General features: G+C 44.9%; 1 protein-coding gene across 2 annotated transcripts; it reads left to right on the forward strand.

The window, feature by feature from the left end:
- Positions 1-370: 370 nt before the first annotated feature.
- On the forward strand, positions 371-12,625 carry LOC135522358 (NLR family CARD domain-containing protein 3-like). Of its 2 annotated transcripts, none has more exons than XM_064948521.1 (9): positions 371-402; positions 2,080-2,339; positions 2,476-2,575; positions 8,632-8,709; positions 8,911-8,961; positions 9,166-10,987; positions 11,132-11,218; positions 11,330-11,497; positions 11,765-12,625. In XM_064948521.1, exons 2-9 carry the CDS (start codon positions 2,109-2,111, stop codon positions 12,099-12,101), a joined length of 2,874 nt encoding a protein of 957 aa, XP_064804593.1. In that variant the 5' UTR covers positions 371-402; positions 2,080-2,108; the 3' UTR covers positions 12,102-12,625. The 2 variants fall into 2 exon arrangements, with proteins under 2 accessions (XP_064804593.1, XP_064804592.1); XM_064948520.1 differs by lacking the exon at positions 371-402 and adding an exon at positions 413-503.
- The last annotated feature ends 7,239 nt before the right edge of the window (positions 12,626-19,864 follow it).

The following is a 19,864-nucleotide window of genomic DNA, read 5'->3' on the forward strand; positions in this document are numbered from 1 at the left end:
TACAAGTGCTTTGAAATGTGTATGTTCCATGTATGTGAGACCTTACATGTCTCTTGTATGTTTTTTATTCAATACATGCAACATTTCTGTTGTCTAAACGTAAACCTCCCATATAAGTCAGATATTACAAGAATCTTCTATGAATCTTGTAAGTGTATTTGCTGCCATATGTGTTACTTACAAGTTCCAGGTAGAATTCATAAGAATCTTGTTCAATACTTCTATATCTTTTCTATGTGGGCAGCGTTATTATCATAGCCATGAGAAGCGGTCTATCTAACACAATAATAGAGTGATACAACCGGTTCATAGACACATGATTGAATTGTGGACTATGGACTCCTTGAGCTGCTCTGTATTCGAAGTTCTGGGTGTGTCACTACCATTCCCACCATCTAACAGGTAAGACAGAATATTCATACAATCCCTGCGCATACAGTCAACAGTAGTTGGTCTAAAGAGTGCAGGGTGCAGTAGTGGATGTAGGAATATCTTCTGTTCAGGTAAAGGTTCTTACGGGTTCTTACATGCTTGAAGAGTATCTCAAGTCTCTTGCTGTTTTTTTGTACCTCATGGTGTTTGGCTTCAGTGTGGATGTTGTGTTCTACAAAGTCGAATAACCAACTTTTTTTGTTAAACAATTCAAATGTGCTGTATAAGGATCCATATACGCGGGCTCCCGAGTGACGCATTGGTCTAAGACACTACATCTCAGTGCAAGACGCCTCACTGCAGTACTTGGTTTGAATCCAGGCTGCATCACATCCGACTGTGATTGGGAGTCCCATAGGGCGGTGCACAATTGGCCCAGCGTCGTCCGGGTTTGGCCGGGTTAGGACATCACTGTAAATAAGAATTAGTTCGTAAAAGACTTGCCTAGTTAAATAAAGGTTAAATAAAAAAATATAAGATCTGATTTCTATCTCACTTTTCAAATAGGATGTGCTGTAGCTCTTACTAGCTGGTCTTCTTTAATGATTATACACAGTACATGGATGGCCAAAACAATCGATCATGTGACACCATTCATTCCTATGTGAAGACTCAATAGAGCATTGAAGCCAAATGAAGTAGGTTAAGATGAAGTCTCATTGAGACATAACATGTGCAGTTTGAGCTACTCCAGGAAGTGACGTCGCAGGCTAGCTCAGTGCTACCCCCTCTCATGCGATAACTAAAGTTGAATCATACTCATCTCATATGTATATTCTGTACTCGATACCATCTACTGTATCTTGCCTATGCTGCTCTGTACCATCACTCATTCATATATCTTTATGTACATATTCTTTATCCCCTCACACTTGTGTATAAGACAGTAGTTTTGGAATTGTTAGTTAGATTACTTGTTGGTTATTACTGCATTGTCGGAACTAGAAGCACAAGCATTTCGCTACACTCGCATTAACATCTGCTAACCATGTGTATGTGACAAATAAAATTTGATTTGATTTGATTTGAAGGCGACCGGGGTACTGCAGGCTGCTATTAGCAACTAAATTATCCTTATAACTTATTCTGTGTGCAATTTTGTAAATAATCAGTTTGAGGACATACATTTGGTGTTGCAGATGCAATTATTGGTACCATGATTGTCTCCAAAAATGTTTTGTATTTATATGAAGATTGACCCAAAAAAATAGCAATTTTTCCATTCCATATAATGGGGGATCCCAATGCCTGCAGTTCCGCAGTCGGGCTAGAACTTCCGTGACTTTAATGAGAGAGGGCAGTCTTCTCCCCAGTCTTTTTATTAGTACAATATAAATAATTGGTACAATATAAAGTACTTTGCAACCTCATTAATGAATGTTGCAATAGTCCCTTGGGGCGGCAGGTTAGAGCATTGGACTAGTAACCGGAAGGTTGCAAGTTCAAACCACCGAGCTGACAAGGTACAAATCTGTCGTTGTGCCCCTGAACAGGCAGTTAACCCACTGTTCCTAGGCCATCATTGAAAATAAGAATTTGTTCTTAACTGACTTGCCTAGTTAAATAAAGGTAAAATAAAAATAAACAGTAAATAAAAGCAATTCAGATTCATCAGTAATTCATAACCATACACTAACATATCTGCAGTACCAGCAGCACCACACCTCTGTTGGATAATGACCTCTACAGCCCAGCAGCTGCTGCACTCCCAGCGGGATGTGCTCCTGGAGTGGACACGTGTCCACCCTGCCCCCCTACTACGCTGGCTATGTGACGCCAGGGTACTTTCTCACGCCCACTACCTGTCCCTGCTGGAGCGTTCGCCCTCCAATGCCGTTGCGCAGGCCCTGGAGACGGTGTGCGCAAGTGAGGAGAGCAGCCGCGGCTTCCTGCAGGTCCTGAGGGAGGTGTGTATGTTGATGAACCACAGTACTTACAGTATAATAACCTGATATGTTACTTACATTAAGCAGGGCATCGTCGTAATTCTGTTCCTGTATCTAACATAATGGTGTCCTGTGACTGTTTCCTTGTCTATATAAGGTGCAGGACTACTACTGTGAGGAGCTGCAGGTCTGGGTGGAGAGACACTGCAGGGAGAGGACAGAAGGGATGAAGGAGGCCAAACCGGTTAGAGTGGAGGGTGAGCCTGGCTGCAGGGGAGTTGTAGCCTGGTCCCAGATCTGTTTGTACCGTCTGTCAACTCCTATTGTCATTGGTTAGCAGAGCACAAACAGATCTGCGACCAGGATAGGTGGCAAGGCAGTTTTGATGTTTGTAAAAAAAATACTGATGGTTGAAATAGTGTTGTCATTGAGGTTTAGCCAAAGGCAGGCTTCTGATTATGTTTGACAAAAAATAAGATATTGGCAGTGTGAGCCAAACCTGATGCTGAAAAACTGGAAAATGAATGAATTAATTGTGACTGAATGTGAAGTGAAAGAGCTGATAAAGAATAATTATGTCAGATTTACTTATTGAACTATAGAACATTATGGGGAAATGATTAACAGAGTCAATTCAGGCTTGTAGTATTCAACTGAAGTGCAATTCACTGAACTGTGGCAAAGCCTCTAATGTCTTGCCAAGGTCTTATCTACTGCAGATTGGACTGGCAAGCAGTTTGCATACATGCTCATCCTTGCACAGCGATAGAAAAGTAATTCATTGTAGCCTGTATATAGTAGTCCAATAAAATACTCTGTCAATGTGACAAAACATTCTGTTGAGTTTCCATCTGAGATTGCATTTACATAACAATGGCTAACTGTGAACTTTAACACTTGCTCACAAAGCAACAGTCTTGATTGTTATGTACTTGAGTGAAGACCCAAAAGCGGTTTTAACAGAAAACAGAGTTCTTTAATGAAAAACAGGAATGGCATAAATCCTCTTCCAACGTAGTCAATGGAACAAAAGAACGTAGTATAATGCAGGATGCACCTGCCAGGCAGACTCCGACAGGATAGGACAAGGTGGAAGCAAACGGGACGACAGCTTGCTTCTGGCATCAAAAACACAAACAAGAATCAGACACTGAAAGTAGCAGGAACAGAGAGAGAAATAGAGACCTAATCAGAGGGGGAAGAGAGAACAGGTGGGAAAGAGTGGATGAGCTAGTTAGGGGAGATGTAGAACAGCTGAAGAATGAGAGACAGAGAAGGTAACCTAAAAAGACCAGCAGAGAGAGACAGAGTGAAGAGAAAGGACAGGAACAGACATAACAAGACATGACAGTACCCCCCCCACTCACCGAGCGCCTCCTGGCGCACTCGAGGAGGAAACCTGGCGGCAACGGAGGAAATCATCGATCAGCGAACGGTCCAGCACGTCCCGAGAGGGAACCCAACTCCTCTCCTCAGGACCGTACCCCTCCCAATCCACTAGGTACTGATGACCACGGCCCCGAGGGCGCATGTCCAAAATCTTACGAACCCTGTAGATGGGTGCGCCTCGACAAGGATGGGGGGAGGGACGAGCGGGGGCGCGAAGAACGGGCTTAACACAGGAGACATGGAAGACCGGGTGAACGCGACGAAGATAGCGCGGGAGAAGAAGTCGCACTGCGACAGGATTAATGACCTGAGAAATACGGAACGGACCAATGAACCGCGGGGCCAACTTGCGAGAAGCTGACTTAAGGGGAAGGTTCTGAGTGGAGAGCCATACTCTCTGACCGCAACAATATCTAGGACTCTTGGTCCTACGCTATTAGCGGCCCTCACAGTCTGCGCCCTATTACGGCAAAGTGCCGACCTGACCCCTTCCAGGTGCGCTCGCAACGCTGGACAAAAGCCTGAGCGGAGGGGACGCAGGACTCGGCGAGCTGAGATGAGAACAGCGGAGGCTGGTACCCGAGGCTACTCTGAAAAGGAGATAGACCGGTAGCAGACGAGGGAAGCGAGTTGTGGGCGTACTCTGCCCAGGGGAGCTGTTCTGACCAAGACGCAGGGTTACGAAAAGAAAGACTGCGTAAAATGCGACCAACAGTCTGATTGGCCCGTTCGGCTTGACCGTTAGACTGGGGATGAAAGCCGGACGAGAGACTGACGGAAGCCCCAATCAAACGGCAAAACTCCCTCCAAAATTGAGACGTGAACTGCGGGCCTCTGTCGGAAACGACGTCAGACGGAAGGCCATGAATTCGGAAAACATTCTCGATAATGATCTGAGCCGTCTCCTTAGCAGAAGGGAGCTTAGCGAGAGGAATGAAATGAGCCGCCTTAGAGAATCTATCGACAACCGTAAGAATAACTGTCTTCCCCGCTGATGAAGGCAGTCCGGTGATAAAATCTAAAGCGATGTGAGACCACGGTCGAGAGGGAATGGGAAGCGGTCTGAGACGGCCGGCAGGAGGAGAGTTCCCAGATTTAGTCTGCGCGCAGACCGAACAAGCGGCGACAAATCGACGCGCGTCACGTTCCCGAGTGGGCCACCAGAAACGCTGGCGAATGGAAGCGAGCGTACCCCGAACGCCGGGGTGGCCGGCTAACTTGGCAGAGTGGGCCCACTGAAGAACGGCCGGACGAGTAGTAACGGGAACGAACAGAAGGTTCCTAGGACAAGCTCGCGGCGACGGAGTGTGAGCGAGTGCTTGCTTTACCTGCCTCTCAATTCCCCAGACAGTAAACCCGACAACACGCCCGTCAGGGAGAATCCCCTCGGGGTCGGTGGAGACCTCAGAAGAACTGAAGAGACGAGATAAAGCATCAGGCTTGGTGTTTTTTGAGCCCGGACGATAAGAAATAACAAACTCGAAACGAGCGAAAAACAGAGCCCAACGAGCCTGACGCGCATTAAGTCGTTTGGCTGAACGGATGTACTCAAGGTTCCTATGGTCAGTCCAAACGACAAAAGGAACGGTCGCCCCCTCCAACCACTGTCGCCATTCGCCTAGGGCTAAGCGGATGGCGAGCAGTTCGCGATTACCAACATCATAGTTACGTTCTGACGGCGATAAGCGATGAGAGAAAAACGCGCAAGGATGGACCTTGCCGTCAGAGAGAGAGCGCTGAGAAAGAATGGCTCCCACGCCCACCTCTGACGCGTCAACCTCAACAACAAACTGACTAGAGATGTCAGGTGTAACAAGAATAGGTGCGGATGTAAAACGATTCTTAAGAAGATCAAAAGCTCCCTGGGCGGAAACGGACCACTTAAAGCACGTCTTAACAGAAGTAAGGGCTGTGAGGGGAGCTGCCACCTGACCGAAATTACGGATGAAACGACGATAGAAATTAGCGAAGCCCAGAAAGCGCTGCAGCTCGACGCGTGACTTAGGAACGGGCCAATCAATGACAGCCTGGACCTTAGCGGGATCCATCTTAATGCCCTCAGCGGAAATAACGGAACCGAGAAAAGGGACAGAGGCGGCATGAAAAGTGCACTTCTCAGCCTTCACATAAAGACAGTTCTCCAAAAGGCGCTGGAGGACGCGTCGCACGTGCTGAACATGAATCGAGAGAGACGGTGAAAAAATCAGGATATCGTCCATGTAAACGAAAACAAAAATGTTCAGCATGTCTCTCAGGACGTCGTTAACTAGTGCCTGAAAGACAGCTGGAGCGTTAACGAGGCCGAAAGGAAGAACCCGGTATTCAAAGTGCCCTAACGGAGTGTTAAACGCCGTCTTCCACTCGTCCCCCTCCCTGATGCGCACGAGATGGTAGGCGTTACGAAGGTCCAATTTGGTGAAAAACCTGGCTCCCTGCAGGATCTCGAAGGCTGAAGACATAAGAGGAAGCGGATAACGATTCTTAACTGTTATGTCATTCAGCCCTCGATAATCCACGCATGGGCGCAGGGACCCGTCCTTCTTCTGAACAAAAAAAAACCCGCTCCGGCGGGAGAGGAGGAGGAGACTATGGTACCGGCGTCGAGCGAAACCGACAAATAATCCTCGAGAGCCTTACGTTCGGGAGCCGACAGAGAGTATAATCTACCCCGGGGGGGGAGTAGTTCCCGGAAGGAGATCAATACTACAGTCATACGACCGGTGTGGAGGGAGAGAAGTGGCCTTGGAACGACTGAACACCGTGCGCAGATCGTGATACTCCTCCGGCACCCCTGTCAAATCGCCAGGCTCCTCCTGTGAAGAAGAGACAGAGGAAACAGGAGGGATAGCAGACATTAAACAGGTCACATGACAAGAAACATTCCAGGATAGGATAGTATTACTAGACCAATTAATAGAAGGGTTATGGCGCACTAGCCAGGGATGACCCAAAACAACAGGTGTAAAAGGTGAACGAAAAATTAGAAAAGAAATGGTTTCGCTATGATTACCAGAGACAGTGAGGGTTAAAGGCAGCGTCTCACGCTGAATCTTTGGGAGAGAACTACCATCTAAAGCGAACAAGGCCGTGGGCTCCCCTAACTGTCTGAGAGGAATGTCATGTTCCCGGGCCCAGGTCTCGTCCATAAAACAGCCCTCCGCCCCAGAGTCTATCAAGGCACTGCAGGAAGCAGATGAACCGGGCCAGCGGAGATGGACCGGAAAGGTAGTGCGTGATCCAGAAGGAGAGGCCTGAGTAGTTGCGCTCACCAGTAGCCCTCCTCTTACTGATGAGCTCTGGCTTTTACTGGACATGAGGTGACAAAATGACCAGCGGAGCCGCAGTAGAGACAGAGGCGATTGGTGATTCTCCGTTCCTTCTCCTTGGCCGAGATGCGGATACCCCCAGCTGCATAGGCTCAGCATCCGAGCCGGCGGAGGAGGGTGGCAGTGATGCGGCAGGTGGCAGTGATGTGGAGAGGGGAGCAACGGAGAACGCGAGCTCCTTTCCACGTGCTCGGCGACGAAGATCAAACCGTCGCTCTATGCGAATAGCGAGAGCTATTAAGGAGTCCAGACTGGAAGGAACCTCCCGGGAGAGGATCTCATCCTTAACCTCGACGAGGAGACCCTCCAGAAAACGAGCGAGCAAAGCCGGCTCGTTCCAGTCACTAGAGGCAGCGAGAGTGCGAAACTCAATAGAATAATCCGTTATGGATCGATTCCCCTGACATAGGGAAGACAGGGCCCTGGAAGCCTCCTCCCCAAAAACAGAACGGTCAAAAACCCGTATCATCTCCTCCTTAAAGTCCTGATACTGGTTAATACACTCAGCCCTCGCCTCCCAGATTGCCGTGCCCCACTCACGCGCCCGTCCGGTAAGGAGAGAAATGACGTAGGCGATGCGGGCTGCGCTCCTGGAGTAAGTGTTGGGCTGGAGAGAGAACACCACATCACACTGAGTGAGGAATGAGCGGCACTCAGTGGGCTCCCCAGAGTAACACGGCGGGTTATTGATCCTGGGCTCCGGAGACTCGGAAACCCTGGAAGTGGGCGGTGGATCGAGGTGGAGTTGGTGAACCTGTCTTGTGAGGTCGGAGACTTGGACGGCCAGGGTCTCAACGGCATGTCGAGCAGCAGACAATTCCTCCTCGTGTCTGCCTAGCATCGCTCCCTGGATCTCGACGGCGGAGTGAAAAGGGTCCGGAGCCGCTGGGTCCATTCTTGGTCTGATTCTTCTGTTATGTACTTGAGTGAAGACCCAAAAGCGGTTTTAACAGAAAACAGAGTTCTTTAATGAAAAACAGGAATGGCATAAATCCTCTTCCAACGTAGTCAATGGAACAAAAGAACGTAGTATAATGCAGGATGCACCTGCCAGGCAGACTCCGACAGGATAGGACAAGGTGGAAGCAAACGGGACGACAGCTTGCTTCTGGCATCAAAAACACAAACAAGAATCAGACACTGAAAGTAGCAGGAACAGAGAGAGAAATAGAGACCTAATCAGAGGGGGAAGAGAGAACAGGTGGGAAAGAGTGGATGAGCTAGTTAGGGGAGATGTAGAACAGCTGAAGAATGAGAGACAGAGAAGGTAACCTAAAAAGACCAGCAGAGAGAGACAGAGTGAAGAGAAAGGACAGGAACAGACATAACAAGACATGACATTGATGATGCGAAGGTTGTTGATTATGCTCGCCCAAAGTCTTTAGTGTTACACTCCTAATGAAAAAACACTTACGCTCGTGCTTACATTAATATAAAACACTGGCGACACACTGGTGTTAGGTAAGTCTTAGGTGAAAGTACAGATAGTGTCAAAGACCTTTTCATTATCAACAAAGTCTGGGACAATATCTCACCTGACGCCTAGCTATGTTTTTCTAGTTTACGTCCATGCATTTTTTTCTATCTCATCTCTACAGAGAAGAAAAAGCCAAAAAGCCCCATTTCAAAACTGTTCAAAGGCAAGAGTAAATTCACTGTGACCCCTGAGGTCAAAGGTAATGAATTCCATTATAATCCACCATCAATAGTAAAGATATGAGATGATGAATCAATTATCACTAACATGCTTTCTAGTGTGCCCAAATGGCACACATCAGTAATATGACACAATTAAATGTATTCAATCTCCAGGTAGGGAAAATGTATCTTTCAAATGTGTCAAATGTATAATTTAAATCGTTGTCTTGATAATTTAGTTGAGGAAGGGTTGAAACCTCGGTGGAGTGTAAAATCTTCTCATCTCAGAGGTAGGTTGATAACATTAAGAGTTGGGCCAGATTGTGTAACACTGACATTGAATTGACTGTTGAATCAATATTTGCTTATAAAGACATTATAATACACGAATTGCAGCAACATTTCTCGTAGATATGACTTGAGTATCTTATTGTAATGTGTTAGGTATGTGTGCCGAAGTTGAGTGTAATTTACTTGTCTCTCTTCTATTGCAGTTCCCCTTTCAGCTCACAGAAATACCCTTCTGGAACGTACAGAACGACTTACATCTTACGCAGAAGGGGGAGGACAGGCCGCCAACTCTGCTTCTCACATTGAGATCCGATACACTGATCTCTTCGTGACTGAGGACAACGAGTCATTTGACAGCAGCCAGCATGAGTACTTCACCCTGGCCAGTCGACGGGCACGCATCTACGCCCACCAGGCCTGCCAACGCATCTGCCCTCGCCACCTCCTGAGCCCCCAAGGCACCACAGGGCGCCCACCTAAGCGGGTAAAGGTGAAGGGCATTGCTGGCATCGGCAAGAGCGTGGCAGTGCAGAGGCTGGTCTATGAGTGGGCGCTGGGGAAGCACATGCGTGAGTTCACCTGTCTGTTTGACCTCCGCTTCCGCGAGCTGAACCTGATCAAAGCCCCGCTGAGCTTACTGGACCTGCTCGAAGACCGATTCCGCTACTTCAAGACTGTCCTGCCAGACCTTCTGGCCTCACCAGGTCCCTTGCTCTTCATTCTGGATGGGCTGGACGAGTTTCAATACCAACTGGACTGGAATGCTCCTGACAGTGACATCGGCGTGGACTCCAAGGTGCCTGTATCAGAGCTGATAATTGCGTTGATCAAGGGGAGTCTACTCCCAGAATCTTCTGTCATCCTGACATCCAGGCCTTCCACGGATGCTCCTAAGCGGTTCTTCCAGCGTTGCTGCGTGGTCCTGGGATTCGAGGAGGACCAGGTGAAGGAGTACACCTCCAAGTTCTACAAGGACCCCGAGGTGTCTGAGAAGGTGTACAACTACATTCTGGACAATGACAACCTCTTTGTGCTCTCCTTCATCCCTCTCTATTGCTATATCATCTGCACCGCCTTGGCTGAGTTCTTCTCCAGTCAGGAAGATAGTGACTCACGGTCTCTAGAGTTGAACCCACCTAGGACAGTCAGCGAGGTTTACTACTGCTACCTGTTTACAGCCATCAAGCACCATGCGCTGAAAGGTAAGGCGAAGAGGAACATCCTCAGATCGGAGGTACTTTCTCTAGTTAGGCAACAGCTGACGAACCTGGGGAGATTAGCTTACGAAACCCTTCTAAAGAGTAAGATCATGTTCGACATACAGGACCTGGAACGTTATGGTCTCACGCCAATAGATATACAGAGCACCTTCCTCAGTCAGATCCTGGTGCCTCTGAAAGAGGAGAGGGTGGAGATGTTTTCCTTCTTCCACTTGACCGTCCAGGAGCATCTGGCCGCCCTGTACTGTGCGATCAACCTCTCAAAGCAGGGTCACATAATCCAGGCTCTGGACTTCTGGTGCTTTGGTGAGATCCCCCCACCTTCCAGCTACCCAACTCCCCTACTGAGCCAAGACCTCCACCTGGACCAGACTAGGGTGGAGAACCTGCAGATGTTCACTCGCTTCTTCATGGGACTTCTCCGGGCCAGGCTGGGAGGGCAGTTAGATGGGCTGGTGCTGGCCCCTCTGGAGGTGGGCTTGGAGGGGGAGGATATCCCCAACAGGCTGGGTATCTGGTTCCAGAACCAGTTTAAAGGTAGGCAGCTAGCCAACCAGACGGCGCTGAACTTGCTCCACTGTTTGATGGAGCTGCACATGAAGGAAGTCACCAGCAAGGCGTCTCCAGAGATCCAGAGTCTGAACCTGTTCAAGATTAAGATGAGCGTGGTGGACTGTGCAGCATTACACTATGTGTTGCAGTTCTCCCCACATAGGCTCGAGGAGCTCAATCTGGGATACTCCAACATCGGAAACAGAGGTCTTAGCAGGCTAGCTCCAATATTGCACCGCTGTGAATCTCTTTAGTGAGTATTCATAGCATTTTACTTGTGTGACACAGCTCTGCACCGCCTGTTGCAAATGTTTGATCATTAACAGGGACTAACTGATGAGAAGTATAGTAATTAACTCATTAATGTAGGTAACTATAATTTGTATTTTTTTCTCAGTCTGCGATATAACTGTCTGGAAAGGGAGGCAGCAATCCTGGAATCTGCAGTGTTGAAATCAAACGAGTGTCAGGTGAAGAAGCTTTTGTAAGTGACTCTGAAAATAACATTTTCTGAAAATAACATAATTTAATTTCTAACACTGTTTATAGCGCCTCTATCTCGCCCTTGAACTCTTGACTCCTTTATTTTGTACAGTATGTGCGGTAACAACTTGGGTCCAGAAGGGGTTCTGGAGCTGTGGAAGGCCCTGGAGCAGAACATTACACTGGAGGAACTCTACTTGGACATCACTGGCATCACAGAGAGAGGAACAGAGAACATTGTCAATTGCCTCAGCAAGAACACCTCTCTGAAAACACTGACGTAAGAGAAAGGGGAGAGAGAGATCTTTTTGTAATATTTCTTTTATCTGACTTAATATTACTGCATTGTTGATGAAAAGCTTGCAAGTAAGCATTTCACTGTACTGTTTATATCTGCTGTATACTGTGCAGGTCACAAATACACTTTGATTTGAGGTTGACAGTTTTCTCTGAAGTTACAATGGGTGTTGACATACTGCCATCTAGTGTATTTCACAGTCGCTGCTATGATAACATCCTGTCTGACCTGTTATGTTCTCCTTCCCAGCATCGTGGGGAATGACATTGGGGAGGTGGGGAAGAGGAGGCTGAGGGAGCTAGGGCATCGACGGCCGGGGCTCCAGATCATTGGGAACTTTGTGGACGACCTAGGACTGCTAAACGCCTACCTGGACTGGGTAGAGGAGATACGGGATGACCGGGACCAGATGGACTCAGTGAAGAACGCAGATGCCCTACAGTCCATCTTGAAGGGGCTGAGGGTGGGAGCAGGTGGGGAGAATGGGGAGGGAGGGGAAGGAGAGAACACAGCCAAAGCCCTGGAGCTGGAGACCAAGATCTTGGAGCTTTTGAACGCTCCCACTCACCTGGCTGGAGTGAGATGACTTCACTTAACCTTTTGCTCTGTGAGGAGCACAGGTTATCCACAAAATGAGATGACTGATCAAGTCTAAATGGGCAAAATAAAATGCAACCACACCTTTGCATCGTCACAAAACCAGAGAACAACCCTTGTCCAGTGAATTCCACAAAGCAAGCATATTGCATGTAACAAACTGTTACATGACCTACAGCATGGTCAAGCAAGTGAATGTTTCCAAAATGTTCTGACAACTATTGATTCAGAACCACAGAGAGTTACCACGAGTCTCAACGAAAACAGGACCTGACTCCACTATTCCAGCACCATTTCAACTTCAACACTTCAACCACATCAAATCACATGTTCTTAGTTTAACACAGTGACAATTAAAAGATACCAAAAACTATTTAGTCCATTGAGCAAAATATGATGTGGCTGTCCATGGTTCTAATTTCTGTGTGTTTTTTGTGTGTGTGTGTGCAATTGCATGTAATTAAATATGTTGACTCACCCTACTTGTTGATAAAACGGTCAACCACTCTGTCATACAGTACACGCTTTTATTCTTTGTTGTCCTAGGCTACCTGGCCAAAATGCTTGCTTACTAGCCTGACTTCAATTCATGGCAACATTAGCTAGTTAACATTAGCCTTCTACATGTAGTTACATATTGAACTTCCATCCTCTCAGGCCAGGGGCACAACAATGCATGAATAAATGGTTGGATCAGAATCACTCAGAATTAAGTAAAACCACAAGTCCAATCCTTATCTCCATCCATGTCTAATTTAGCAAAGTAACAACTTTAGCTAGCTAGCCACCGGAGGACAACCGGAGGACAACACAACGAGATGCAACAATTCAAGTTTTTTCTGTGAATGACGTATGCTCTCAATTCGATTTGATAGGAGTGACACCAAAATTCAAGCTGGCTTCCCTACACACTTTTTTGATGCGCCAGGACCATTCACAATTGCGCTCGCTCAGTTTAGTTCAACGCAGATTGGCACATTTTGTAATACTTTTTTTATCAAGGGAGGCCAAATTCTTGCTGGCTTCCCTTGCATTCCATTCAATGCTATTGGCGGCAGCAATAGACGGACAGACAGAGGGGCGCTGTTTTGCTCGCTCGGATGCTTTGTCCAATGAGATACATTCAGCATCTTGTCAAATTGAAGGAAAATTATAAAACACAGAGAGATTAAAGATACATTTTTATTTAACTAGGCAAGTCAGTTAAGAACAATTTCTTATTTTCAACGACAGCCTAGCGACAGTGGGTTAACTGCCTGTTTAGGGGCAGAACGACAGATTTGTACCTTGTCAGCTTGGGGATATGAACTTGCAACCTTTTGGTTACTAGTCCAACGCTCTAACCACCAGGCCACCCTGACGCCCCACATTGTTTTATTGGTAAAACATTTTTGGGAAGCCTGGCTTCCCTTGGCATCCATGAATACACGCCACTGCCTATATGTCCCAGGGGACGAGGTGGGTGAGGAAGGAATCAGGCGCAGAGAGTTCCACTGGGAAAAAGTGCTCTTTTTTAATATGGCACAAAAATAGACAAGCCCAACAACACAGGGCGCGGACAGTAAATGAGACTACCCAAAACACAGGGTGCCAAGTCCAGAAAATTACACACCTCTACCTAAAACACACACACGTAACACAAAGACAATCTCACACAAACAAGGGCGGGTACACATACTTTAAATGAGGAAGCTCATTAAGCACATACAACAGGACACAGGTGAAACTAATAAGACAAAACAAACAGACAAACGAAAAAGGGATCGGTGGCAGCTAGTAGGCCGGTGACGACGAACTCCGCGCACCGCCCGAACAGGCAGGGGAGCCAACTTCGGTGGAAGGTGTGACACTATAGCCCTAAATCCTAGCCCTTTTATACTTTTCTAATTGGGCCGTAGTGATTACGTTGCCATTGCTGTAAATGCAGAATGTGTAATAAAGCTCCTTTGCGTGTACTTTGCACTGTCTCTGTGGTAATGTTTGCTGGGGGATTTTAGAATTATCAGCTGAACAGCACTGACACTGAGAGCAATGATTAAGAAACTGGATGGAAGTTAGTGTGTCAAAATACATTTGGGTGGAATAGTGTTACATCTGATACATTTACAGTCATTAGTGTCATGCTGAATGTAACTTGTGAATTAACACATACAGCTCTGAAAGTTCCTCATTTTCAGTAAAAAAAAACAAAACAAATAATACTAAAAAGACAAACCCAGCATGGCCAAATAGCTCTATTTTCATGTTGTTCAACATATGTAAACGCCTGGAGAACAGGTGCTTTGGTCAGATGACGTAAAAATTGAGCTCAGCAGTGTTGGGTTGGGGTCAACATGAGAGTGCATAAGCAGAAAATGACCCCATGACTACTGTCAAATATGGAGAATATTTGTTATGGTCTATTTTTGCTTCCACTGGTCCTGGGGCCCATGTTAAAGTCAACAGCATCATGAACTTTACCCAGGACATTTTAGCCACAAACCTGGTTGCTTCTGCCAGGACTCAGGAGGCTCAAACTTTGACCGCAAGTGGATCTTCCAGCAAGAGAATGACCCCAAGTACACATCAGAATCCACAAAGAAATGGTTAATTGGCCACAAAATCCTCAGTTTGCAATAGCCATCTCAGTCTCTGGACTTGAAACCTATTGAAAACCTGTGGTTTAAATTGAAGAGGGACGTCCATAAGTGCGGATATCAAGGATTGGATGGATTCTATATGGAGGAATGGTCTAAAACCCTTACCAATGTGTTCTACAACTCAAACATTGTAGAAAAGGGCTCAGTGCTGTTATCCCTGCAAGGTGAGGTATTGAAAAGAAGGTTGTCAATCATATAGACCCTATTACTTGTTAAACACACTCTTTCTCTGTGCAATTGTATTAGTTTAAAATAAAAACATGTGGCGCATACAATCAAGCTTAATTTATTTTCTAACTGACATTTTTGATCATCTTAATCAAGCGTGCCAATTTCAGACCCCACTGTACTTTACTATTATGTTTTACAGAAACGTAGCTACAGTATGATTATAGTAACGCAATACAAAAAAAGGTCTCACTTCCCTCCAAAATATCCTCATAGTATTGATAATGTGTGAAATAATGTGTCAAGTGGAGGATAGAAACATTTCCAAACCTGCTTGATTGCAATAAAATCCCATTAATGTCTAGGTTATTTTGTTTTAGATATTTTGCAAAAAAGTATCTTTCAAATCAAATCAAATCAAAATGGTATTTGTCACAAGGTGTAGACCTTACAGTGAAATGCTTACTTACAAGCCCTTAACCAAAGATGCAGTTTTAAGAATATACCCCCCCAAAAAAAGTAAGAGATAAGAATATCAAATAATTAAAGAGCAGCAGTAAATAACAACAGGGGGAACCTGTACAGAGCCAATGTGTGGGGGCACCGGTGTCGGGGTAATATGTACATGTATGTAGAGCTATTAAAGTGACTATGCATAGATAATAACAGAGAGTAGCAGCAGCGCAGAAGGGTGGTGGGGGAGTCTTAGGGCTTGGGGGTAGAAGCTGTTTAGAAGCCTCTTGGACCTAGACTTGGCACTCTGGTACCGTTTTCCGTGCGGTAGCAGAAAGAACAGACTATGACTAGGGTGGTTGGAGTCTTTGACACCGCCTGGTATAGAGGTCCTTGATGGCAGGAAGCTTGGCCCCGGTGATGTACTGGGCCGTACGCACTACCCTCTGTAGTGCCTTGCGGTCGGAGGTCGAGCAGTTGCCATACCAGGCAGTGATGCAGCCTATCAGGATGCTCTCGATGGTGCAGCTGTAAAACCTTTTGAGGATCTGAGGACCCATGCCAAATCTTTTCAGTCTCCTGAGGGGGAATAGATTTTGTCGTGCCCTCTTCACGACAGTCTTGGTGTCCATTAGTTTATTGGTGATGTGGACGCCAAGGATCTTGAAGCTCTCAATCTGCCCCGTCGATGAGAATGGGGCATGCTCAGTCCTCCTTTTCCTGTAGTCCAAAATATATAATTTTGATTATGTATGTTCTAAATGCAGCATAGTATGTCGACTGAAATGATTGTGCTTTACAAGCAAATTGAATATATCTAATAGTAGACATATTTTAGGGATGTTCTTTTAAAGTAACGTCAAACCAAATATTGAGTTTATTAAAAAAAAACATTGCTTGTTTACCCCTATCACTTCCGATGATTGTTAGCTAGCTCCTAGCGTTTGCTAAAGATAGCTGAAGTTTGTAGTGGCTGTTTAAAGAAAACCAATGACTGTTTCTCCTGGCCCATAGACTACTTTTAGGTTGATAAACCACAAGTTGTAAAATGCTGAACTTCCCTTTGAGGCCATGTTGATAAAACCATGAAGCACCAATGTACAGGAAGAATGCAGGACTTACCATCGTCCTCTTTGACAACCTGTGAGAAAGAAAAACCTATTTACAGCAGTGATACTATGAGTTAGTTACTAATTATTGATGTTTCAATATAATGACTGGTGTTTTACAATATTCATAAATTTACTGTCTGAATTTGTACAAACCAACACCAACAGTTATGATGTAAAGGCAAACCATTGCTAGAATAATTATATATTCAGTCAATAGTTTTTAACTTCCTGAAAAAGAACATCAAGGTAATTCCGTGCTAAAAGGTCACTTTAGAAATTTAACTCTTGTTAGAAAGCCAATATCAAAGAAACCTCTTATGATTTTAATCATTCTCAAAAACTAATATTGACTGTTGCACTTTGTGCAAAGAAGACCATTTGTGTAAATACTCAAGTTAAAACTGAGATTACTTCAGTTGAGACGGACCTGCAGCTTTCATGTTGTATGGCCTGTGTGTTTGCAACACAAAAATGTTACTGATATACTTTACAGATGGTCTTTGAGTTAATGGTAAAGCACACATCAGTTCTGTTATTAATGCAGAAACACATATCCCAGTGATAAAGAGTGGTAAGGACACTTGACCTACATTTGGACAGAAAAAGGATTGGTGTCCCCCTGCGGGGCGGTTGAGCTAACGTAGGCTAATATGATTAGCATGAGGTTGTAAGTAACAAGAACATTTCCCAGGACATAGACACATCTGATATTGGCAGGAAGCTTAAATTCTTGTTAATCTAACTGCACTGTCCAATTTACAGTAGCTATTACAGTGAAATAATATCATGCTATTGTTTGAGGAGAGTGCACAATTATGAACTTGAAAATGTATTAATAAACCAATTAGGTACATTTGGGCAGTCTTGATGCAACATTTTGAACAGATATACAATAGTTCATTGGATCAGTCTAAAAATGTGCGCATACACTGATGCTATCCAGTGGCCAAAATCTAAATTGAGCATGGGCTGGAATAATACATTATGGCCTTTCTCTTTCTCAGATATAGTAAAGACAACAAGATTTTCTTTAGTGTACACATGCAGCACTTCAGGGAGACTGTGATGCATTTCCAGTACGCTCTACCTACAGGTCCTACATAATCTGCTATAGACTATCCATCTTGACATAATTTTCCATGTATTATTGTTACGGTTTTCTTCCGTCGAAGGAGAGGAGGACCAAAATGCAGTGTGGTTATTTCGATACATCTTTAATAAAGATAATAACAAACAGTACAAACACTAAACATAACGTGAAAAACCAAACCAGCCCTATCTAGTGCAAACAGAGACAGGAACAATCACCCACGAAACACTCAAAGAATATGGCTGCCTAAATATGGTTCCCAATCAGAGACAACGATAAACACCTGCCTCTGATTGAGAACCACTCTAGGCAACCATAGATTTACCTAGACAACCCTACTATACCACAATCCCATAACCTACAAAAACCCCAAGACAAACACACCACATAAATAACCCATGTCACACCCTGGCCTGACCAAAATAATAAAGAAAACACAAAATACTAAGACCAGGGCGTGACAATTATCTAATTTCTATTCACTGGGGGGGATGTGTAAGAACTGTCCATCTGCATCCTGTTTAATCAAACCAAAATGAAATTGGCAGAAGTAGTGACCTCATTGCAGTTTCGCATCCCTTTGCACATCAGCATGAAATATGTTTGTTTGGTAAAATATAGCCTTTGGTTACTGCAGTATAGCCTGCAGGGCTGCAGTATAGTGAAATGTTTTCCGTAGAAAGTTTTTTTTTTTAATATAAATAATATTCTGAATGTATTTATGTTGTGATTCAATGTATAGTTGAAACTGAAATGTAATAAAAAGTACTTCATTGATGTAATTGGTTGATTGTTTTATAGCTATAAACCTCAACAGCCTATCCATCACCAGCATCTGGACCCTACCAGACACTTAGTCACCTTAGACCCTTCTCATGAACATTTCAACTTTGTTGAAAGTGCTACATGTATGAAGAAAAACAATGAGAGAACCACATGCAGTATCTTTAACCTTTGGTCACATAATGTGAGAAATGTGCTTACTGGCTACATACAGCACATTTCGTTCAGTTTCAATGTAGTGTCAATGACATACAGTGCCTTGCGAAAGTATTCGGCCCCCTTGAACTTTGCGACCTTTTGCCACATTTCAGGCTTCAAACATAAAGATATAAAAATGTATTTTTTTGTGAAGAATCAACAACAAGTCTGACACAATCATGAAGTGGAACGACATTTATTGGATATTTCAAACTTTTTTAACAAATAAAAAACTGAAAAATTGGGCGTGCAAAATTATTCAGCCCCTTTACTTTCAGTGCAGCAAACTCTCTCCAGAAGTTCAGTGAGGATCTCTGAATGATCCAATGTTGACCTAAATGACTGATGATAAATACAATCCACCTGTGTGTAATCAAGTCTCCGTATAAATGCACCTGCACTGTGATAGTCTCAGAGGTCCGTTAAAAGCGCAGAGAGCATCATGAAGAACAAGGAACACACCAGGCAGGTCCGAGATACTGTTGTGAAGAAGTATAAAGCCAGATTTGGATACAAAAAGATTTCCCAAGCTTTAAACATCCCAAAGAGCACTGTGCAAGCGATAATATTGAAATGGAAGGAGTATCAGACCACTGCAAATCTATCAAGACCTGGCCGTCCCTCTAAACTTTCAGCTCATACAAGGAGAAAACTAATCAGAGATGCAGCCAAGAGGCCCATGATCACTCTGGATGAACTGCAGAGATCTACAGCTGAGGTGGGAGACTCTGTCCATAGGACAACAATCAGTCGTATATTGCACAAATCTGGCCTTTATGGAAGAGTGGCAAGAAGAAAGCCATTTCTTAAAGATATCCATAAAAATTGTTTAAAGTTTGCCACAAGCCACCTGGGAGACACACCAAACATGTGGAAGAAGGTGCTCTGGTCAGATGAAACCAAAATTGAACTTTTTGGAAACAATGCAAAATGTTATGTTTGGCGTAAAAGCAACACAGCTCATCACCCTGAACACACCATACCCACTGTCAAACATGGTGGTGGCAGCATCATGGTTTGGGCCTGCTTTTCTTCAGCAGGGACAGGGAAGATGGTTAAAATTGATGGGAAGATGGATGGAGCCAAATACAGGACCATTCTGGAAGAAAACCTGATGGAGTCTGCGAAAGACCTGAGACTGGGACGGAGATTTGTCTTCCAACAAGACAATGATCCAAAACATAAAGCAAAATCTACAATGGAATGGTTCAAAAATAAACATATCCAGGTGTTAGAATGGCCAAGTCAAAGTCCAGACCTGAATCCAATCGAGAATCTGTGAAAAGAAATGAAAACTGCTGTTCACAAA

The sequence above is a fragment of the Oncorhynchus masou genome, chromosome 30 (genome assembly GCF_036934945.1).
Source record: "Oncorhynchus masou masou isolate Uvic2021 chromosome 30, UVic_Omas_1.1, whole genome shotgun sequence".
In the NCBI taxonomy this organism is placed as follows: Eukaryota; Metazoa; Chordata; class Actinopteri; order Salmoniformes; family Salmonidae; genus Oncorhynchus; species Oncorhynchus masou.